We start from the raw sequence: 24,837 nt of genomic DNA on the forward strand, positions 1-24,837 counted from the left end.
CTCAGAAATCACCCCCGGCAGGTCGGGGGACCATATGGAATGCCGGGATTTGAACCACTGTCCTTCTGCATGCGAGCCAAATGCCCTACCGCTGTGCTATCTCTCCAGCACCAAGTTAAATTCTTTTTATTTATTTTATTTTTTTTTGTTTTGTTTTTTTGGGCCACACCCGGCAGTGCTCAGAGGTTACTCCTGGCTATCTGCTCAGAAATAGCTCCTGGCAGGCACGGGGGACCATATGGAGCACTGGGATTTGAACCAACCACCTTTGGTCCTGGATCGGCTGCTTGCAAGGCAAAAGCCACTGTGCTATCTCTCCAGGCCCCCAAGTTAAATTCTTTATATAAAAATAAACAAGCATATTTATCTCATTAGTATACAAATATGCTTTTTACAAAATTAGTAAAATTAAATGTATATCAATGAACTGTTTTATTTTATATTTTTTGTTTCTTAGGGCCATACTGGTGGTGCTCAGGGTTTACTCCTGGCCTGTGCTCAGATCAGTTCTGGCAGGAATCAGGGGACCTTATGGAGTTCTGGGGATAGAACCCGGGTCAAATGCATGCAAGGCAAGTGCCTTACTGTTGTGCTATCTTTCCAGCTCACCAATGAACTATTTTAAAATAGATTTCTTTATGATTTATTATTAGTATAGTAAGCGTAGTTAACAAAAATACTTGATATCACACAAAAATTTCTTGGGCAAATGGAGCTACAGAGATAGAGCAGCAATTTAAGGTACCTGCCTTGTAAGCGGCCAACTTCAATTTGATTCCCAGCACCATATATGGTTCCCCTGAGGCCCACCAGGAGGGATCCCTGAACACAGAAGTAGCCCCTGAGCACCTTTGGGTATAGCCCAACTAAGGATATACCTAGTGTTTACAGAACCTGGTATTAATATGTCCTTTTTGGTTTTTAGTTGATTTGTTTTAGGACACACTCGGTAGTGTGGTACCAGGATTGAAACTGAGCCAGCCATGTGCAAGGCAAGCTTCCTACCTATTGTACTATCCCTTGGGACTCATAAATATGCAACTTTGACATTGTTGTTTTGGACTACACCTGGTGATGCTCAGTGGTTATTCCTGGCTCTACATTCAGGAGTTACTTCTAGTGGATTCGGGGAACCATATGGGATGTCGGGGATAGAACCTGGGTTTGCCACATAAAAGGCAAACACCCTAACAACTGTATTATCTCTTCAGCCCCAAAATGTACAGTTTTTTTTTTTTTGGTTTTTGGGTCACATCTGGCAGCGCTCAGGGGTCACTCCTGGCTCTATGCTCAGAAATCACCACTGGCAGGCATGGGGGACCATATGGGATTTGAACCACCACCGTCTTTCTGCATGAAATGCAAACGCCTTACCTCCATGCTATCTCTCTGGCCCCCAAAATGTACTTTTTGTTTGTTTGTTTGTTTTTCGGGCCACACCCATTTGATGCTCAAGGGTTACTCCTGGCTAAGCACTCAGAAATTGCCCCTGGCTTGGGAGGACCATATGGGACGCTGGGGGATCAAACCATGGTCCTTCCTTGGCTAGCACTTGCAAGGCAGACACCTTACCTCTAGCGCCACCTCGCCAGCCCCAATATACAATTTTTTATGAAAAAGATCTACTTGTAAAAGTAGAAAACTTTCTAAAAATAATAAAGCTATATAAAATGCATTCAGCACTTAGAATTCCAATAAAATCTATAGTGTCGGGATTGGTGTTTCCATCATTATAGGTCATAAATCAATAAAAAAATAAATATCTGAAATATATATAGATAAACACTCTGGATAAATAATATACCTCTCTTATATAAATATATATATATATATATTTTTTTTTTTTTTTGGTTTTTAAGTCACACCCAGCTTTGCTCAGGGGTTACCCCTGGCTCTGTGCTCAGAAATCACCCCTGGCAGGCACAGGGGACTATATGGGATGCTGGGATTCGAACCACCGTCCTTCTGCGTGCAAGGTAAACACCCTGCCTCCATGCTATCTCTCCGGACCACCTCTCTCACATATTGATATACACTATTCTAAAAGAAATACAAATCCTATTGTGCTTGTAAAATATGTATGCATCCTTTATTTTTCTACCAATACTTAAAGTATAACTGCTGTCACATAATTTTAAAAATTCCTTCAATTTTACCAAGATATAATGTGTATATATTATGTTTATGCTATAAACATAATTTTAAGGTACTGAACATATTTGATATACACATGTTGTGTAAAGATTTATCACAATATGATGATAAATTTTTACAGGGAAATATGCTAGAAATATAGGAGTTTTGATTAAAACTTTTTTTAACTTTCTTATATTGAATAGCATCTGTACTTTTAGTTATAAAACTTTGTGTGATAAGAACTCATTTTATGATTCTAGTTTTTCAGGATTATCGACAATTTAAAACTTAGAAGATCTACTTTCTTTGAAATTAAAAAAAAAAAAAAGAATGCCTCCTACTTAAGGAGCAGGACTTTACCTCACTTTCTTTTTCTGGATGTTTTTCAACCCACATTCTCGGGAGATATGCATCAGTCAGACCAATGCGGAGACAAAATCCACTGCTGTCTAAGCAGCTATTTTCCATGGTGCTAATGACAGCTTTGCAGTCTGTTCTCTACAAAATAAACAACCAAGATAGTCAATGATAAGAGTGACCCCATATTATCAATTTGCTCTTCTCTACCAAGCAACAAAACCCTGAGTAATTTATATAAGCATCAACAATAGTCATACATTTTTAAATTATACTATGAGTTTTACAAGCATGATGATCACAGCAATCACATTTCTGAAATAATGATATACACAGTAAGATGTGGGAAAACACAACATAAGAGAGTCTCAAACTCAGAATCCACTGTTACATATTTTTTTTATTTTGAGGGGGCTTACACCCAGCAGCGCTCAGGGGACCATATGGGATGCTGGGATTCGAACCACTGTCCTTCTGCATGCGAGGTAAATGGCCTACCTCCATGCTATCTCTCCAGCCCCAACTGTTACATATTTAAGCATTCAGTTAGACTTATCGGAATATAGAGGAAAGTATATGAGGTAAACGTAACTTAGAACAGTAAAATGGAACATCCAAGGGGAATCTTATTTATGTTTAAATTACATTTTAATAAATGTAAAATGACCGAGTATAGTTGATTTGTTTTTGTTTTTGTCTCACATCCAGCAGTGCTCAGTGTTACTTCTGGCTCTCGGCTCAGAAATCGCTCCTGGCAGGCTCGGGGGAATCAACATTGGTCCTGGGTCGGCCTCTTGCAAGACAAACACCCTACCTCTATGCTATCTCTTTGACCCCTTCAGCCAACTTTTTGTTATTGTTGTTTTTGTTTTGGGTCACCCCTGCTGGCACTCAAGAGTTCCTCCTGGCTCTATGCTCAGAAATCGCTCCTGGCAGGCACAGGGGACCATATGGGATGCCAGGATTCGAACCACCGTCCTTCTGCGTGCAAGGCAAATGTCCTACCTCCATGCTATCTCTCCAGCCCTAGATGATGAAATGTAAAGCAATAAAGACAAGCTGGTAAATTCCAAAAGGCCACTAGACCCCTGTGCTGTTTCTCAGCCTCTCTTCTGGGTATTGTGGCATCTACTCTGCCTTGGAGCTGTGGGGTAAACATGGGTTGTGGTTTGACAGGTAAGGCCTGGGAAAAGTGCCTGCAGTGGAACATGCCCACCCTATTGCTATAGTGAAGACTAGCAGGAAGGAGCTTAAGTTACTACTGAAAATGGAAGTCAAAGATAAATCAAGCCTATCACTATTAGCATTATTTAACTTTAAAAAAAAACTGTGAAAAAAAATAAAAATAAAATAGAGGCAAAGAAAAAAATAGAAAAAAAACAAAACAAACAAAAAAACCTGTGAGGGACCGGAGAGACAGCATGGAGGTGTATGGTGTTTGCCTTGCATGCTGAAGGACGGTGGTTCGAATCCTGGCATCCCATATGGTCCCCTGAGCCTGCCAGGAACAATTTCTGAGTGTAGAGCCAGGATTAACCCAAGTGCTGCTGAGTGTGACCCAAAAACCAAAAAACAAAAAGATCCCCCCCCCAAAAAAAACCTGTGCATATATATCTTGTTTTAATGAAATAAAATAAATGCTACTACAAAATCTTTCAAGAAATAGAATATAGGGGCTGGAGAGCTAGCATGGAGGTAAAGCATTTGGCTTGCATGTAGAAGGATGGTGGTTCACAAAACAAACAAACAAAAGAAATAGAATATAACTGGGGCCGGAGTGGTGGTGCAAGTGGTAAGGCATCTGCTTTGCATGCACTAGCTAGGACAACCGTGGTTCATTTCCCCGGCATCCCATATGGTCCCCTAAGCCAGGAGCAATTTCTGAGCGCATAGCCAGGAGTAATCCCTGAATGTCACTGAGTGTGGCAAAAAAAACACACAAAAAAGAAATAGAATAACTAAAGACAGAAAATGAAGCAAAACTGACCTTTTGTTTCAAGTGATGCGTATCACTAGAAATGAAGTCAATCACGTAGGGCATCTCAATGGACATAGTCAATGAGAAGCTACAGGAAATTAAGAGAAAGTCATCTCAGTTCAGTATCTTAGACAGTAAGCAATGATGTGAAGTTAGTTGTCTTTTGTTTGTTCACAATTTACAACTTAGTTTCACCTGAAACAAAGATCGTCCCTGGTTTCTTGATATCTGTTTATTTACAACTTGGTTTTACCCTAAACGGAGATTTTCCTACATCTTGTTTCACCTGGCTCAAGCTAACCTGGGCTGATCTGGCTCAGGATAGGCTTTTTGTCCTTACTTCCCTGCTTGGGGTGGGCTTGTACTCAATAAAAACTGCAGTTCTGGCAGGCAGCTCTAAACTACCTGCCCTTGTATGATTCACCCTCTCAGCCTGGTCTGGATTATTCCCTGTGGCACCCCTTGCTTCAGACCTGTTTACCCAGGATACAGTGTGTGGAGCCTTTACAATCTTTTATATTTTTTAATGAAAAAAATTTTTGGTGGTTTTTGGGTCAGTGCTCAAAAATTGCTCCTGGCAGGCTCGGGGGACTTTATGGGACACTGGGATTCAAACCGATGACCTTCTGCATGAAAGGCAAACGTCTTACTTCCAGGCTACCTCTCTGGCCCCTTTTTTTTTTTTTTTTTTTTTTGGTTTTTGGGCCACACCCTGTGACGCTCAGGGGTTACTCCTGGCTATGCGCTCAGAAGTTGCTCCTGGCTTCTTGGGGGACCATATGGGACGCCGGGGGATCGAACCGCGGTCCGTGCGCAGGCAAGGCAGGCACCTTAGCTCCAGCGCCACCGCCCGGCCCCTCTGGCCCCTTTTTAATGAAATTTTAAACCAAAAAAAACATGACTGTTTTTTTTTTTTGTTTGTTTGTTTGTTTTTTGGTTTTTGGGCCACACCAGGCATTGCTCAGGGGTTACTCCTGGCTGTCTGCTCAGAAATAGCTCCTGGCAGGCACGGGGGACCATATGGGACACCGGGATTTGAACCAACCACCTTTGGTTCTGGATCGGCTGCTTGCAAGGCAAACACTGCTGTGCTATCTCTCCAGGCCCAACATGACTGTTTTTATATTTTAAGTACTAACCTTTGCTCTGATCCAATTTCTTTTACACAAATCTTCTCTACTGTATCCTGCCAAAAGAAAAGATATATTGAGGTCAGAATGATAGCACAGTGGGTAGGGCATTTGTCTTGCATGTAGCCAACCTGGGTTTGATTCCTGGCATTTCATATGGTCCCCCTGAGCCTGCCAGGAATAACTTCTGAGAGCAGAACCAGAAGTAATCTCTGAGTACAATCGGGTGTGACCGAAAAACCAAAAAATTAAAACATATCTATGTATACAGCCAAATATATATTAAATTTTTTAGTGAGACTAGCTGAGTATAAGGCCACCAAGGCCACAGCTTAGGGATATGACAAAACTGCGGGGCTCAGTTTGGAATAGTAAGATTTGATTTATCAAATATCAGTAACTGACACAATGTAACAATTATGAAGGATATTTTACACCATCTGGACGGATTTTTCACTTTACAAATGTATATAAATATGCGCATACATATTTTTGTTTTTGATGTATTTATTACATAGATATACCTATATGTGTGCATGTAATTCATATGGATACGAACAAAATATAAAGTCTGGAAGGATGTGTAACAGAGTACTTACCTGTGGCTTTGGGCTACCATAGCTGATGATGGGATAAAGGATGGTTTAGGAGTGGGGAGATGCTCCAGAGGCTGGAATCCAGGCTTTGCAAGCAGCAGGCCTGGCTCATTCCAACAGCAGGAGGTGGGAGAGGGAACCATCCTCGCCTACAAACTCTCAGTACCTTCCCTTTTGGTTTGTTTGCATTTTTATGCTTTTTGAATTCCTCTTGTTTGCATTCTTTGTGTTTGTATGAGTTCCTCATGATAAATATGTAGTATACAAAAGATTTTCTAAGTGAGTGAATGAAGTAAAAATTAAATTTATCTAGGTCTAAAGAAATATTACAAAGGACAGGGTGATTGCCTTTGATCCGCAACCCCACTTATGACCCTCAAGCTCCATTAAAGTAATCCCTGAACACAGAGCAAGGAGTAAACGCTGAGAACTTTTTGCCCCACCAAAAGAAACTTCCTACTTTTTGGGGGTTTGTATGTTTTTGGACCACAACTGGCAGTGCTCAGGTGTGCACTTGCCACGTGTGGTGCTCAGGAGGGGCTCATCCTGACAATGTTTGGGAAACCATGTGGTGCTCCAGCCCTTTGAACACCAGCCCTAGACTTCTTGCATTTATTCTTTTCATTTTATAAACAATCACACATGTTCAAAGGCTTGAACATCAAATTGTAAAAAAAAAAAAAAAGCAGATGGACTTGATGCTAAGAAATCTATCTTTTTTTTTTTTGATTTGTTGCTCAGGGGTTACTCCTGGCTGTCTGCTCAGAAATAGCTCCTGGCAGGCATGGGGGACCATATGGGACACCGGGATTCGAACCAACCACCTTTGGTCCTGGATCGGCTGCTTGCAAGGCAAATGCCGCTGTGCTATCTCTCCGGGCCCAGAAATCTATCTTAATGGGCCGGAGCAATAGCACAGCGGCAAGGACATTTTCCGGGCATGTGGCTCGGTTCGATCCTTGGTATCCCCGATGGTCCACTGAGCCTGCCAGGAGCGATTTCTTTTTCTTTTTTCTTTTTTTTAATTTTTAGTTTGACCAAAGTGGACTACAAATCTTTCACAGTAATTTTTTAGGTACATAGTGACATTGAATCAGAGGCATTGCCACCACCAATGTTGTCCTCCCTCCACCCCTGTTCCCAGCATGCATCCCATATTCCCCTCCTTTAACCCCCCCCCCCCCCCGGGTTGCTAGTATAAGTGGTCCCCTTTGTGTCTAGCATGTTGTAGATTGGGTGTTGATTCTGTTGTCACTGGCTTTGTATTTGCCAGGAACGGTTTCTGAGAGCAGAGCCAGGAGTAATCCATGAGCTCTGCCGGGTGTGACCCAAAAACTAAAAAAAAGTTTATCTTGGATATATTTTTGTTTGGTTGTTTTTTGTTTTCGGACTGGTACCTTGAAGTGCCGGGAACTTTGCCTAATTCAATGTTCAGGGATTCCCAGGCTAAGGACTAATGAGGTAAAGGGCACTGAACTCTGCTCCCCACATGTAATGAATGCATGAGCTCCAGTCCTCTGAGCTTTCTCTACAGCCCTAGTGTAGACCATTTCTCTTCCCTGTTGTAAATCACTCAAATCCAACTTGTTAAAATTCTGTTCCTGCACTACACACCTGAATGTTTTCGTTCAAAGCTTGGTCCTGTTGCCAGGGTGCCACAGAGCCAGGCATAAAGAAAACGGCGGCAGTGTCCTGGATGCTGAGTTCTGTGATGTAGGTGATCTTGATAAGCACCTTGGCTTGAGGAGGCAAGTTTCCAACGCTAACAGTGAAAACATCCTGAAATAGAAGCAAAGGACTTGGTTTTAAAAGCACATGTGTTCTCGACTGGTCAACCTCTGCTACTGAATAAACCACCAGAACTACAATCTGATTTTTCCTCCCGCGAGTGCTAACAGTGCTTTGATCCTGGAGCCAGGCCCAGCAGTGCCCACACTGTGGTGTCTAGGGAGGCCCTTCCAACAGGGCTGTGGCTGCCAGGGCCCTCCCCTCACCCACACAGGGGCTTGGCTGCACTGCAGACAACCTCTGCCAGTAACACACGCCCAGCAGCAGCTCTGCCAGAGGCTGAAGACGAGAACTGAGCTCACTAAGCTTAGTCATCATGTCACCCTCTTTTCTCATTAAAGTCAAGGTCTTGGGCAAGAATGATAGCACAGTGGTAGGGCTTTTGCTTGCAAGCAGCTGACCCAGAAGAGACACAGGTTTGATTCCTAACATCCCATATGGTTCCACAAGCCTGCCAGGAGCAATTTCTGAGGACAAAGCCAGTAGTAACCCCTGAGCACGGCTGGGTATGCCCCCCCCCCCCCGTTGTGTATGTAAATATTTTATGGGATTATTATGTTACTGACCCTACCCTGATCGGTGATTGTGCCCTACTCTAGGGTGTGACCTGGCATTCTGCCCCCACCCTAGGGTGGTACCTGATTCTGCTTCCACCATTGGGTGGTATTTGATCCCACCATTGGGTGGTACCTTATTCTGGGGGATAAAAACAAGGGTCTGTGGAAGGCGAGAGGCTTTTGGCTGGAATTTATGCTGAGTCTTTGGACTTCAGTCTTGTCCACCGAATAAAGCTAATATTTCCACAAGCCTGACTGTCTGCCAGCTATTTACCCGCCGTTTGACCTCAGAGCTGGAGGGGAAAGACCTCATCCTCCATCCCTCCATCAGTCAACCTCTTCAGGGGCTGACTTGCAACACCTCCCCCGGCAAAAAAAAAAAAAAAAAAACAAAAAACCAAGTGAATTAAATTCCAAGAATGGCCAGCTGGGACACAGGAGCCCTGAGGATTTCAAGAGGCTAAGTGTGGACAAGCACCCCAGAGTAGTATTTATTTCTAAATAATTGTGAATTATAATTATAATTTATAATATAATATATTCCCTCCTCCCTCCCTCCCTTCCTCCCTCCCTCCCTTCCTTCCTCCCTCCCTCCCTTCCTTCCTCCTTCCTCCTTCCCTCCTCCCTCCCTCCCTCCTTCCTTCCCTCCTTCCCTCCCTCCCGTCCTCCCTCCCTCCCTCCCTCCCTCCCTCCCCACCGTCCACCCTCACTTCCTCCCTCCCTCCCTCCCTCCCTTCCTTCCTCCCTTCCTTCCTCCCTTCCTTCCTTCCTTCCTTCCTTCCTTCCTTCCTTCCTTCCTTCCTTCCTTCCTTCCTTCCTTCCTTCCTTCCTTCCTTCCGCTTTTGGGTCACACCCAGCCACACTCAGGGGGTTACTCCTGGCTCTGTGCTCAGAAATCACTCCTGGTACCATATGGGATGTCGGGATTCAAACCACAATCCGTCCTGGATCATTGCATGCAAGACAGACGCCCTACCACGGTCCTATCTCTTTGGCCCCTAAGTACAAATTTTCTTTTTTTTTTTTTTTTTTGGTTTTTGAGCCACACCCGGCGGTGCTCAGGGGTTACTTCCTGGCTGTCTGCTCAGAAATAGCTCCTGGCAGGCACGGGGGACCATATGGGACACCGGGATTCGAACCAACCACCTTTGGTCCTGGATCGGCTGCTTGCAATGCAAACGCCGCTGTGCTATCTCTCCGGGCCCATAAGTACAAATTTTCTATGTGCAATACAGTTCCTTCCTTTACGAGTCAAGATGCTGGACACTCAATGAAAACCAAGCCTTACCGCTGATTCCTGGTCCATTAAGTAGGCACCATGGCCTTGACTAACTGCTTCTCTATATTCCTGGTGGGCTTCTTCCTTCTCTTTAATCTGGAAAAGATAGTTTATAGGCAAGTTATAATATGGATAGTGATCTCATTTTTTTTTTTTTTTGGCTTTTGGACCACACCCGAAGGTGCTCAGGGGTGACTCCTGGCTCTGCTCTCAGAAACTGCTTCTGGCAGGCTCTGGGGAGCATGTGGGATGTCTGGAATCAAACCCGGGGCTGTCCCAGGTCAACTGTGTGCAAGGCAAATGCCCTACCTCTTCCAGCCCCAGTGATCTCATATTTTATCAGTATAAACTTCACTAAGAACCATGCAAACTCAGGGCACTAAATTGTTTATGACAAATGAAAACTATCATTCATTATCTAATAAGATGATAAAATTCAGATCAGAATAGATCAACTAAAGAGAACTATCTAAGTTAGGATCAAATGATTTCAGAGCCAATAGTCTTTTTTAATTAATTAATTATTTATTTATTTTGGTTTTGGGCCACACCCAGTGACTATCCAGGGTTACTCCTGGATATGCACTCAGAAATTGCTCCTGGCTGGCTCAGAGGACCATATGGGATGTTGGGAATCAAATCCAGGTCTGTCCTGGGTCAGCTGCATGTATGGCAAACACCCTACTGCTATGTTATCACTCCAACCTGAGTCTTTTTTATAGTTCAGAATTTTATACTGAACAAAATAGTATATTTATTTTAAAAATCAATATTTTTTTTTTGTTTTTTGGGTCACACCGGCAGTGCTCAGGGGTTACTCCTGGTTCTGTGCTCAAAAATCACTCCTGGCAGGCTCGGGGGACTATATGGGATGCCAGGATTCGAACCACAGTACTTCTTTTTTGTTTTTTTTGTTTTTTTTTGGGCCACACCCGGCAGTGCTCAGGGGTTACTCCTGGCTGTCTGCTCAGAAATAGCTCCTGGCAGGCACGGGGGACCATATGGGATACTGGGATTTGAACCAACCACCTATGGTCCTGGATCAGCTGCTTGCAAGACAAACACCACTGTGCTCTCTCTCCGGGCCCGGACCACAGTACTTCTGCATGCAAGGCAAATGCCTTACCTCCATGCTATCTCTCCGGCCCAAAAAAAAAATCAATAATTTTTTAATTTAGAGAATTTTGCTACTCCTTTTAGTTAAAAAAATTTCTTTTTTGGTTTTCAGATCATACCCGATGATGCTCAGGGGTTACTCCTGGCTCTGTGGTCAGCAATCACTCCTGGCTTGGGGCGGGATCATATGGAACATTGAGGATAGAACCAAGGTCTGTCCTGGGTTGGCCGCATGCAAGGCAAAAGCCTTACCACTGTGCTATCTCTCCTGTCCCTCCTTTTAGTAAAATTTATCTTAAAAGGTAGAACAGAGCCTGGGAAATGGCTCAAAGGGGAGAAACACATGAGGATCTCTGGGCTCAATCCCTGGCACTGCATAGTTCTGAGCACCTGGAAGTGGTCCCTGAGCACCACTCATGTGTCCCCAAAGTCAAAATCGTAACTTTCAGTTTGATTTCAAATATTGGGATACAGGAGATCACTTTTTACAAAAGCAGTTTTCCCATGTGAATTTATTAAACTTGGGTATTAAAATTTCTCTTTCTTGACTGATGAAGACATAACACATAGGGACAGAAACCAGTTTATCAGGGATGGTTGCCTGAGTAGGATAACTGTACTGGACTTTACAAAGAATGCCTGTCTTACCCAGATGCCCAACAACAGATGAGTGGCTAAAAAAACTGTGGTACATCTACACAGTGGAATACTATGCAGCTGTCAGGAAAAATGAAGTCATGAAATTTTCCTATACATGGATGGACATGGAAACTATTATGCTCAGTGAAATAAGTCAGAGGGAAAGAGATAGTCCCAATCATCTGTGGGATTTAAGAAAAATAAAAGATAGTATGGTAATAATACCCAGAGACAATAAAGATAAAATTTGAAAGGACTAGCCTATGATATAAAGTTTACCATGAAGATTGGTGAATGCAGTTAGAGAAATAACTACACCAACAATTGTCATGACAATGGTAGTGAGTGAGAGAAATAGAATACCTGTCTGGGAACCAGAGTGGTGGTGCAGCAGTAGGGCATTTGCCTTATATGCGGCTGACCTAGGACGGACCATAGTTCAATTCCCACCCCACCCCACCCCTGTGTCCCATATGGTCCCCCAAGCCAGGAGCAATTTCTGAGAGCACAGCCAGTAGTAACCTCTGAGTGTCACCGGGTGTGGCCCAAAAGCCAAAAAAAAAAAAAAAAAAAAAAGAATGCCTGTCTGGAAGACAGGCAGGGTGTGTAGGGGAGGAGCGAAATGGGGGGCACTGGTGGTGGGAAGGTTGCACTGGTAAAGGGAGGTGTTCTTTCTAAAACCCAACTACAAACATGTTTATAATCATGGTTCTTAATAAAGATATTATTTTAAAGTAAAGAAAAAAAAGAATGCCTGTCTTATGATCAGGCTGCTATCAGCCTTATAACTGTGGGAACTCAGTAAATATTACGATTTTGGTCAATGGGCCACTGATTTTGAAGTCCAAGAGAAAGTCACAATTTTCTTCCCTTACCTCTCCTACTATGTGCTTTCCATTGATGAACGCTTCAAACCCACACACAGCTGCCTTATCATCCAAAGGAAATATATATTTTGCTTCAATGGGCACATGACTCTGATTAAAGTATGTTTGAAAAACAACAACCTGAAAAGAAAAAAAACGCTTATATTTAGGTAACCACATGGAACAACTATCCATAGAAACAACTAAGCATATATTGAAAAAATTTCTCTGAATTTCTATGATGTCCCTTTGATTCCAGTTCCTGGACTCAGGATTGCCCCAGTGAAACATAGAATCCATATCAGGCACACACACACACATAGCAGCCAGGACAGTCAAAGGTGCTGGAACTTGTACCCCCACAGGGCAGCAGTGCAGCTTTATTAGACACCACGTTTTTATGTTTCTTACTTCAGATTGGTGCCACTTTGATCAGAGATCAGGTCTAAGTCAGAGTCACTCTCTGTGTATTTGTAAGATAGCGCATTCCAAAAGTAGGTGAGATTGGGGGCTGGGAAGAGGTCCAAAGGGTCAGAGTCCTGGCTTCATATACAGCAGCCAGGTTCCACCTACCGTATTGCATGGTCCTTGCATGCATCACATAGTGAAATAAAGTTTCCACAACCATCATCATCATCATCATCATCAACAACAACAACAGCAACAACAAAATTTTGTTAATTTTAGATAATGATGACAAAAATACTTTTATGAGGACTTAAAAGAAAAAACTAACACACTAGATCATTTTTTTTTTTGAATCTTCATTTAGTCAAACCCTATATCTGACCTAAACACACTCAATTCGGACTAATTACATAACTCAAACGGTGGGAGCACGTGCCTAGAATATGAGAGGCTTTGAGCTCAATTCTCAACACCACCTGACCCCACCCAAACCCAAACCAACAGGCTGGAGACAAAGTATAGTGGGGTAGAGAGCTTGCCTTGCACTTGGCCAATCTGGGTTTGATCTCTAGCATCCTATATCTTCCCTTAAGGACTGCCTGGAATAATTCCTGAGTGTAGAGACAAGAGTAACCCTGGAGTATTACTATGTGGCCCCAAAACAGAAAACAAACAAACAAACAAAAAAGACCCCAAGCCAAACCAAATCAAAACACTATATTTATTCTATGAAGAGTCAAATGTGTTAGCTATGGATCAGAGTCGTTGCAAATGTGGCGCCCTCTGCTTGAAGCAGGCCTCCTCCCCATGTCGGCCTGGTTTCTTTTCCAAGGACACCCAAGAAGGCCTGTGGGAGATTCCTACACAGCAGGCTCATTTTCACCTCACAAGGACAACCCTGCTCATTCCATTCCCAGGCTCAACCCTCTTCTTCCTGGTCATCGCCTATTCTATCCGACTGCAGTTTTTCTCTTTAGCAGATTCTATATTTGATTTATTTTCATGCTAACTACTATTTCCTCACAGCATATGCTCTGTAAGGGCAGCTTCCATCTTGTTCCTTGGTCTAGGCCCAGAACCTAGAACAGTCCCTAGAATGTAGCAAGGACTCAGTGAATGGAAATATTTAACACATGTAGCTGTAACCAAATACTCACTTTATAATTCACACCTGCTTACTTTAAATATCATAAATCACAATGAACATACCTGGGCCACAAAGTCTATTATTTTCCCCTTGATGGAAACATCCTCAAGAGGAATCATGTTCCCAGAGATATCTTGAAGGCCGGCCTTGATGTTGCTATCAGATTTGGTGTCTGGTAATTGGTAATCTATATTTTATTACAAAAGTTGATGTTAGATTTTAGCATTCAAAGTCACCTATAGACTTTTTTTTTGTCATAGTGGTATTTATTCCTTCCCCTCATACATTATGTTTTATTTTTAGACATGGACAATCAATCATTCATCTTCTGTTTTTAAATAACCAATTCTGAAATGTAAGTAAACCCACATAAGACAAAAGACATTTCAAATCTTAACTTTTCAAATCTGGAGACTAGTGGGATAATTTAGAAAACCAAGAATTTTGGTCTCAGGTGCATTGGGTGGGAAAAGAAAGTTCAGAAATAAATACCCAAGCCAAGGTCAACGACAATAAAATCAAGAGACCCAAACTATAACAAGCTAAACACTTGTTACACTGGTAGACCAGGTGGCTAAGGGTAGAGGTATGGGATGCATGCTGGAAACAGTGGCAGAGGGAGGTCAACACTGGTGACCTAATGGCCCTAATTCACTGTCACTATATGTCTGAAATACATTTGTGAAGGGCTTGTAAATTCACAATGGGTTTCAATAAAAAATAAAAAAAAGAAAACCGGGGCCGGAGAGATAGCATGGAGGTAAGGCGTTTGCCTTTCATGCAGGAGGTCATCGGTTCGAATCCCGGCGCCCCATATGGTCCCCTGTGCCTGCCAGGAGCAATTTCTGAGCCTGGAGCCAGGAATAACCCCTGAGCACTGCCAGGTGTGACCCAAAAACCAAAAAAAAAAAAAAAAAAAAAAAAAAAAAGAAAACCAAGAATCATACTATTACTGAATGTCATTTAAACATGCACAAAAGTACACATAGATATTAAGATATCTAAATAATGGTAACTTAAACATACATCTAGATATTTTCATTCCCTTGCTTTTCATTGTACATTGATCCATCACAGGTTATTATGACATAAATATATCCTGGAACATATGTCTAGGGGCTGGAATGGTAGTACAGCAGGGAGGGCATTTGTCTTAAATGCAGTCAACCCAGGTTCAATTCCTGGCATCCCATATGGTCCCCGAGCCCTCGAGGAGTGGCCCCTGAGCACCGCTGTGTGTGATTCCAATGCATTTCAATCCAATGAAGGTAAAATCAAACTCCTAAGATAATTTCTTTGGGGGGATTTGGGCAACACCCAGTGACGCTCAGGGGTTACTTCAGGGCTATGCACTCAGAAATCGCTATAGGCTCAGGGGAGCATATTGGACACCAAGGATTGAACCCAGGTCCATCCTGGCTTGGCCACATGCAAGGCAAACACCTTACCGCTGTGCTATTGCTCTGGCCTCCTAAGATAATTTCTGGGAAAATGTTCATAAACTATTCTTGGTGATACAAGATATGGTTAGATACATAAATATAAGCTCTCTTGACAGTGATTTCACTGAATGATTCCAAGAGGGAAAAAATGAGTCAACGTCTTAAATATATATCACATACTTACATTAAAAAAATCTGATCACAGTTAATAAATGGATGTGTCTCATTAGTATAGCCCCTGCCTTGCAGACCTGAGGCTACAGGGTCTTTTTTTTTTTTTTTTTTTTTTGGTTTTTGGTTTTTGGGTCATACCCATAGCACTCAGAATTTGCTCCTGGCAGGCCTGGGGGACCATATGGGATGCTGGGATTCGTACCACCATCCTTCTGGATGTAAGGCAAACGCTCTACCTCCATGCTCTCTCTCCAGCCCACAGGATCTATTCTTGACTCTGCCCACTTGTCCAGAGTGCACTGACATAGTGTTTCTACCACTGAGGTTGACCACACAGCTACAAGCATGTAAGCACCATCACAGAAATGAAGGAATGGCTGGAGAAATGTCTGTGTGTTTTTATAATTTTTATAATTTTATAAAATTTTATAGATTTTGAGAGCATAAAAACCGGCTATCCTTTGCAAAAGCTGGCTCCCTGTGTGTGACACCAGGCGGGGAAAATCCGCGAAAGTACACCGGCCCAGTGGGGCTCAGCTGTGAAAGACTGTGAGTGTGACCTGTCTATGTCTGTCTACTGTCCTCTTGCGTGAAACTCTTGCGAGTGGGGCAAAAAGAGCCTCCAGAAACCTCGCTCGCCCAGACGCCATTTTCAGGGAGGGACTTCAGAGCATAAAAACCGGCTATCCTTTGCAAAAGCTGGCTCCCTGTGTGTGACACCAGGCGGGGAAAATCCGCGAAAGTACACCGGCCCAGTGGGGCTCAGCTGTGAAAGACTGTGAGTGTGACCTGTCTATGTCTGTCTACTGTCCTCTTGCGTGAAACTCTTGCGAGTGGGGCAAAAAGAGCCTCCAGAAACCTCGCTCGCCCAGACGCCATTTTCAGGGAGGGACTTCAGAGCATAAAAACCGGCTATCCTTTGCAAAAGCTGGCTCCCTGTGTGTGACACCAGGCGGGGAAAATCCGCGAAAGTACACCGGCCCAGTGGGGCTCAGCTGTGAAAGACTGTGAGTGTGACCTGTCTATGTCTGTCTACTGTCCTCTTGCGTGAAACTCTTGCGAGTGGGGCAAAAAGAGGCTCAGAGGAGCACGGCCGCTCCGCTTCGCTACGCGGCCGTGCACTCTTTCTAAGGAAAGAACTCCATTGCAACAAGAAGGAAAAATCACACTAAGAATGGCGCTATATCACAGAAGCAAACATTTCTCTCTGGACTGTCTTCTCTGTTGCATGCTCGGGCCTAAGATTTGACCCAGTGTGAGGCTTCATCCACGGAGGACTCCCCTCCCTTAGAGGCAAGTCAGCCCATCCAGAAAGGGAGGAGCCAGAGGAGTGTGCTGCCTACATCATATAGACAATGAATACCACTACAACACGTAGAAAAACCCACAATACAAATGTGACAATGGGGAAACAGCGCAGGCCAGCATCAGACATAGAGAATGAAGATGACAATTCTGAGGACCAGATAATGACTGAACAACTAATCAACCTCTCAGATAAGGACTTTAGACTAGCAATATGGAAGGTGCTCAACAGACTCCAAGAAACCATGGATCGAGTTGAACAGAACACTAATAAGAACCAAGAAAATATGAAGGCAGAAATGACAAAACTCCAAACTGAAATAACATGTCAACTAACAGGCCTGAAAAACTCAGTAAACGAAGTGAATGACAAAATGGATAAGCTCTGGGACAGGGTATCAGAAGCTGAGAATAGACTTGGTGCTGTGGAAGATGAGATACATAACAATTCCATACAGCAGGAGAGATTGGACAAAAAACTTAAAGCAAATGAGCAGACAATGGAAAAATTAGTCAAAGAATGGGAACAGACGAAAATAGAAGTTTATGATAAGATCAACAGAAACAACTTAAGAATCATTGGAGTCCCAGAGACCCAGGAAGAAAATTTCCAGGAAGAATCAATGGTCAAGAACATCATTAAAGAGAAACTTCCAGAGCTAAAGAATATATGTGATCAAATCCTGCATGCCCGAAGAGTACCAACCAAAAGAGACCCCAGAAAAACCACCCCAAGACACATCCTAGTCACAATGACAAATCCCACAGATAGAGACAGAATTCTGAAAACAGCAAGATCAAAAGGGGAAATCATGTTCAAGCAAGCTTCCCTGAGATTTACAGCAGACCTGTCACCAGAAACGCTCAATGCCAGAAAGCAGTGGTGGGATATTGTGACAAGACTGAATGAAATGAATGCTTCACCCAGAATACTATACCCAGCAAAACTCACTTTCCGGTTTGATGGAAGAATACATGGTTTCACAGACAAAAAACAGCTCAGAAACTTCATAGACACAAAACCAGTCTTAAGAGAAAAACTGAAAGACCTAATCTAAGACAAGACTACCCAAAAGACACACCAAATTTTGAAATAAAGATGGCGTTAAATCCCAGGACAATTCTTTCTCTCAACGTCAATGGACTAAATGCACCAGTTAAGAGACACAGAGTGGCTAAATGGATCAAAAAACTCAATCCAACCTTCTGCTGCCTACAAGAAACGCACCTGAATAGTCAGAACAAACATAGACTCAAAATAAAAGGCTGGAGAAAAGTTATCCAAGCAAACAACACCCATAAAAAAGCTGGAGTGGCCATACTAATATCAGATAATGCAAACTTTATACTCAGGAAGGTTGTAAGGGACAAAGACGGACATTTTATATTAATCAAGGGGTACGTAGAGCAGGAAGAATTCACTCTCCTAAACATATATGCACCGAATGAGGGGCCAGCAAAATATTTAATACAACTGTTGACAAATCTGAAAAATAATATCAACAACAACACAATAATTGTGGGGGACCTTAACATGGCTTTGTCAACACTGGACAGGTCAACCAGACTGAAACCCAACAAGAATATACTAGACCTGAGGAGAGAAATGGAAGAAAAAGGCCTAGTGGATATATATAGGACACTCCATCCCCAGAAACCTGGATACACATTCTTCTCCAATGTACATGGGACATTCTCCAGGATAGACTACATGCTGGCACATAAAACATACCTCCATAAGATCAAGAGGATAGAAATTTTGCAGACTACCTTCGCTGACCACAAGGCTCTGAAATTATTTGTGAACTCCAAAGGGACTCAGAAGAAACACTTTAACACCTGGAAGTTAAACAGCCTCATGCTCAATAACCAGTGGGTCCGAGATGAAATCAAGGAGGAAATAAAAAGGTTCCTGGAAACAAATGACAATAAAGACACAAACTCTCAGAACTTATGGGACACAGCAAAAGCAGTACTGAGAGGAAAATTTATAGCTTTGCAAGCACACATCAGGAAGGAAGAAGGAGCTTACCTGAGTAGCTTAATGACACAGCTAATAGAACTAGAAAATGCTCAACAAAAGGACCCAAGAACAGGAAGACAGAAGGAAATAACAAAGCTGAGAGCAGAAATCAACGAAGTGGAAACTCAAAAAACAATCCGAAAGATCAACGAAAGCAGAAGTTGGTTCTTTGAAAAAATAAACAAGATTGATAGACCACTGGCAAACCTAACAAAGAAAGAGAGAGAGAGAAACTTGATAACTCGTATCAGGAATGAAAAAGGAGAGATCACTACTGATATGACAGAGATTCAAAGGGTAATCAGAAACTACTTTGAAAAACTCTACGCCACTAAAAATGAGAACCTGGAAGAAATGGATAAATTCTTGGACTCTTATAATCTTCCACGGTTGAAGGAAGAGGATGTAGCATATCTAAACACCCCCATCACCATTGATGAAATTAAAACAGTAATCAAATGTCTGCCGAAAAACAAAAGCCCAGGTCCAGATGGATTCACTAATGAATTCTATCAAACTTTCCAAGAGGAACTACTGCCAATCTTGGCAAGACTCTTTCATGAAATTGAACAAACAGAAACACTCCCAAATAGCTTTTATGAAGCCAACATCACCTTGATACCTAAACCAGACAGAGACGCTACCAAAAAAGAAAATTACAGACCAATATCACTGATGAATGCAGATGCAAAGATCCTCAACAAAATCCTGGCAAATAGGATTCAATGCCTCATTAAGAAGATCATCCACTACGATCAAGTAGGTTTCATCCCAGGAATGCAAGGCTGGTTTAACATCCGTAAATCTATCAACATAATACACAACATCAATAACAAGAAAAATAAAAACCACATGATCATATCAATAGATGCAGAGAAAGCATTTGATAAGGTCCAACACCCATTCTTGATCAAAACTCTCAGCAAGATGGGAATGGAGGGAACCTTTCTCAATATAGTGAAGGCCATCTACCACAAGCCAGTGGCAAATATTATCCTCAATGGAGAAAAACTGAAAGCCTTCCCTCTAAATTCTGGCACAAGACAAGGCTGTCCTCTCTCACCACTCCTATTCAACATAGCACTGGAAGTACTTGCTATAGCGATTAGGCAAGAAAAGGATATCAAGGGAATCCAGATAGGAAAGGAAGAAGTCAAGCTCTCACTGTTTGCAGATGACATGATACTCTACTTAGAAAACCCTAAAGACTCTATCAAAAAGCTTCTAGAAACAATAGACTCATATAGCAAGGTGGCAGGCTACAAAATTAACACACAAAAATCAATGGCCTTTCTATACACCAACAGTAATAAAGAAGAAATGGACATTAAGAAAACAACCCCATTCACAATAGTACCACACAAACTCAAATATCTTGGAATCAACTTGACTAAATATGTGAAGGACCTATACAAAGAAAACTATAAAACTCTGCTCCAAGAAATAAGAGAGGACACACGGAAATGGAAACACATACCCTGCTCATGGATTGGCAGGATTAACATCATCAAAATGTCAATACTCCCCAAGGCATTATACAGATTTAATGCCATCCCTCTAAAGATACCCATGACATTCTTCAAAGAAGTGGATCAGACACTTTTGAAATTCATTTGGAACAATAAACACCCTCGAATAGCTAAAGCAATCATTGGGAAAAAGAATATGGGAGGAATTACTTTTCCCAACTTTAAACTGTACTACAAAGCAACAGTTATCAAAACAGCATGGTATTGGAATAAGGATAGGTCCTCAGATCAGTGGAATAGGCTTGAATACTCAGAAAATGTTCCCCAGAGATACAACCATCTAATTTTTGATAAAGGAGCAGGAAATCCTAAATGGAGCAGGGAAAGCCTCTTCAACAAGTGGTGTTGGCACAATTGGATAGCCACTTGCAAAAAATTAAACTTAGACCCCCAGCTAACATCATGTACAAAGGTAAAATCCAAATGGATTAAAGACCTCGATATCAGCCCCAAAACCATAAGATATATAGAACAGCACATAGGCAAAACACTCCAGGACATTACAGGCATCTTCAAGGAGGAAACTGCACTCTCCAAGCAAGTGAAAGCAGAGATTAACAGATGGGAATATATTAAGCTGAGAAGCTTCTGCACCTCAAAGGAAATAGTGCCCAGGATACAAGAGCCCCCCACTGAGTGGGAGAAACTATTCACCCAATACCCATCAGATAAGGGGCTAATCTCCAAAATATACAAGGCACTGACAGAACTTTACAAGAAAAAAACATCTAACCCCATCAAAAAATGGGGAGAAGAAATGAACAGACACTTTGACAAAGAAGAAATACGCATGGCCAAAAGACACATGAAAAAATGTTCCACATCACTAATCATCAGGGAGATGCAAATCAAAACAACGATGAGATACCACCTCACACCCCAGAGAATGGCACACATCACAAAGAATGAGAATAAACAGTGTTGGCGGGGATGTGGAGAGAAAGGAACTCTTATCCACTGCTGGTGGGAATGCTGTCTAGTTCAACCTTTATGGAAAGCGATATGGAGATTCCTCCAAAAACTGGAAATCGAGCTCCCATACGATCCAGCTATACCACTCCTAGGAATATACCCTAGGAACACAAAAATACAATACAAAAACCCCTTCCTTACACCTATATTCATTGCAGCTCTATTTACCATAGCAAGACTCTGGAAACAACCAAGATGCCCTTCAACAGATGAATGGCTAAAGAAACTGTGGTACATATACACAATGGAATATTATGCAGCTGTCAGGAGAGATGAAGTCATGAAATTTTCCTATACATGGATGTACATGGAATCTATTATGCTGAGTGAAATAAGTCAGAGAGAGAGAGAAAAACGCAGAATGGTCTCACTCATCTATGGGTTTTAAGAAAAATGAAAGACACCCTTGTAATAATAATTTTCAGACACAAAAGAGAAAAGAGCTGGAAGTTCCAGCTCACCTCAGGAAGCTCACCACAAAGCGTGATGAGTTTAGTTAGAGAAATAACTACATTTTGAACTGTCCTAATATTGAGAATGTATGAGGGAAATGTAGAGCCTGTTTAGGGTACAGGCGGGGGTTGGGTGGGGAGGAGGGTGATTTGGGACTTGGGTGATGGGAATGTTGCACTGGTGATGGGTGGTGTTCCTTTTATGACTGAAACCCAAACACAATCATGTATGTAATCAAGGTGTTTAAATAAAAAAAAAAATTAAAAAAAAAAAATTTTATAGATTTTATACAATTATAATTTTTATAATTTTAATCAAGATATCATAGTTTGGTCTTCTCATTTTCTGAGATTTTATCATCATACTAATATATGCGCAGCACATTACAATGAAGTACATTTTTTTAATTTGATATTAATGTCATCCCATCTGAGAGAATATGGAACCGACCAAAGGTTATGCAGCCAACATTGCAAAGTTCAATGTTATGTTGTCAGCAGAACCCAAACATGTTCCTAAAGCTGTCTGCTGTCTATTTTATCAGCCCTGACACCCCTGCTCTACTTCTGTACTCTGGCATCTACTTTCGTGTGTTTCTTTTCATACCACACCTGTCAGTGCTCAAGGCCATTTCCGATTCTGTGACTTATAGTGATGCTAAGGGGACCAGCAAATGCCAGGAATTGGACTGGTATTGACTGCATGCAAAGGGAGCACTCAATTCTTATATTATCATCTCAAGCCTTGTACTTGAACATCTGAAGTTGGTTCAGCAGTTTTTGTGTTTGCTATCCTGACACAGAAAATCTCATTGAGTTGTGCTGAAGTAAAATACAACTTTGAGATGACCTAATATTTCTTAAGCATCATGTTTCAGATTTTGACAAAATAATAAAGGAAACAAAGTATTTACATATGTGGTCATATACATAGTTACCAAACATGGCTAAAAATCCCAGTGAACATGTTTGTTTTCTCAATATCATGCAGAATAGCATTCAGGAATATAATATTACCATTAACTTCGGAAGAAACAGGAGACTCAGGTCTGATTTCCTCTAATTCAGAATGAGCAGAAGGACAAAAGTCCTTTATTTCATCTCCAGGCATACAAAACTTAATGATATATTTCATTTTAATTTGATTGGTATTATATACAACAAACTCATCATCCTAGAGGAAACAGAAATTAGTGATGGGAAGAAATGACCAATAATGCCATAAAAGCAGAATCTGCAAAGTTCAAAAATATTGAATTCATAAGTTCAAAAATATTGAATTCATAATATGGTAAACATACACATTTTTTTCTCTTAAAATTTTTCAAATTTACTCATCATGAAATGAAAAGTTACTCCTAATTGGGTTTCAGGCATACAATGTTTCAACAGATATACCTTCACTGGGGTCCACTTCCATCCACCAACTGCATTTGCCCCCTCCCCAGCATTTGCTTTCTACCCAACAATTTACCTCTAAGAGGGGAATTTATATATACACACACACATATGTACACATACACACATACACATGTACATGTTTTTGCACAGTACTGTTGCTGATAGGTCTCATATATAACACTTGACCACCTTTCAGGACCACCTCCTCTTCCTGGTTAAATGCTTCCCTCCACCATACATGGTGTCCCTCTCTCTCCAATCCCTCAATCCCTTCAGGTGGCATGTTTCCTGCTGAATACAAAATTCTCATGTTTATTGTTTCCATTGTCTTTGGGTATTTGTTAATCCATAAGAGATCATTCTGTATTGGTCTCTTTCCCTCTAACTTCACTCAGCATGAGTGTTCTTCCATATAGCAGCAAATTGTATTACTTTATCTTTTCTTATGGTCCAGTTTCTACATACATGTTCTTTTTTTTTTTTTTTTGGTTTTTCTGGCCACACCCATTTGATGCCTAGGGTTTATTCCTGGCTAAGTGCTCAGAAATTGCCCCTGGTTTGGGGGGACATATGGGATGCCAGGGGATCGAACCGCAGTCCTTCCTTGGCTAGCGCTTGCAACAGACACCTTACCTCTAGCGCCACCTCACTGCCCCTCTACATACATATTCTATTGTGTATAGTACCATAGTTTCTTTATCCAGTTATTTATTCTTGGGCACATGGATTGTTTCCAGATTTTGGCTTTTAAACATATAATTTTTAAACTTTAGCATAGTTAATAAAGCTAGGAATATCTATATATGTTTTATTCTTCCTTTTTTTTTCCTTTGGTGACGTCTACTCTCCAGGTCACCACCTCCAAGTATGCTTCTTAATATAAACAAATACCTGAAAGTCCGTGCTCGTGATGGCTGTACTTGCAACACCATGAACACTGTCATAACCTGGTGGTGCTTTTATTAAGGAGACATCTCTCTTGTGTAAGTCCATGCACTTCCCAAGGGCGACATCACAAATGACCAGGAGTCTGGAGCCCTCTGTTTCTCCTGGGTGTGAGTATTTAACACTTGTACTACATAGGAAAGAAAACAAGCAAATGTATAATTTATAGTTACATGATAGTAATGTTTTATTATTTTAAAATATTGATTAGAAAACTTTGCTGCTGGGCCAGAGAGGTAACAAGGAGGTAAGGCATTTGCCTTATGTGCAGAAGGACAATGGTTCGAATCCCAGCATCCCATATGGTCCCCCAACCTGCCAGGAGCGATTTCTGAGTGCAGAGCCAGGAGTAACCCCTGAGCACTGCCAGGTGTGACCCCCCCCAAAAAAAAAAAAACTTTGCTGCTAAAGTCTTTTGAGTTTTACTGCTTATTAAAATATCACTAAATGTTTTATTTTGTTTGGCTTTGAAGCCACATTAAGCTGTGCTCAGGTTTTATTTCTGGTTCTGCACTCAGGGATCATTCCTGGAGGGGTCCAGGGACCTTATGTGGTGCCAGGGATTGAACCCAGGTGGACTAAGTGCAAGACAAGAGC

The 24,837-nt window shown here is 41.8% G+C and overlaps 1 protein-coding gene across 1 annotated transcript in view; it reads right to left on the minus strand.

The window, feature by feature from the left end:
- Nucleotides 1–24,837, minus strand: part of PARP4 (poly(ADP-ribose) polymerase family member 4) — an 89,883-nt gene that overhangs the window by 35,693 nt on the left and 29,353 nt on the right. The window contains 9 exon segments of the mRNA XM_049781639.1: nt 2,497–2,634; nt 4,481–4,559; nt 5,611–5,657; nt 7,812–7,976; nt 9,831–9,917; nt 12,452–12,583; nt 14,060–14,184; nt 22,912–23,068; nt 24,187–24,370. Of these exon segments, the coding sequence (XP_049637596.1) occupies nt 2,497–2,634; nt 4,481–4,559; nt 5,611–5,657; nt 7,812–7,976; nt 9,831–9,917; nt 12,452–12,583; nt 14,060–14,184; nt 22,912–23,068; nt 24,187–24,370 (1,114 nt within the window).

Source organism: Suncus etruscus, chromosome 10 (assembly GCF_024139225.1).
Source record: "Suncus etruscus isolate mSunEtr1 chromosome 10, mSunEtr1.pri.cur, whole genome shotgun sequence".
Taxonomy (NCBI): domain Eukaryota; kingdom Metazoa; phylum Chordata; class Mammalia; order Eulipotyphla; family Soricidae; genus Suncus; species Suncus etruscus.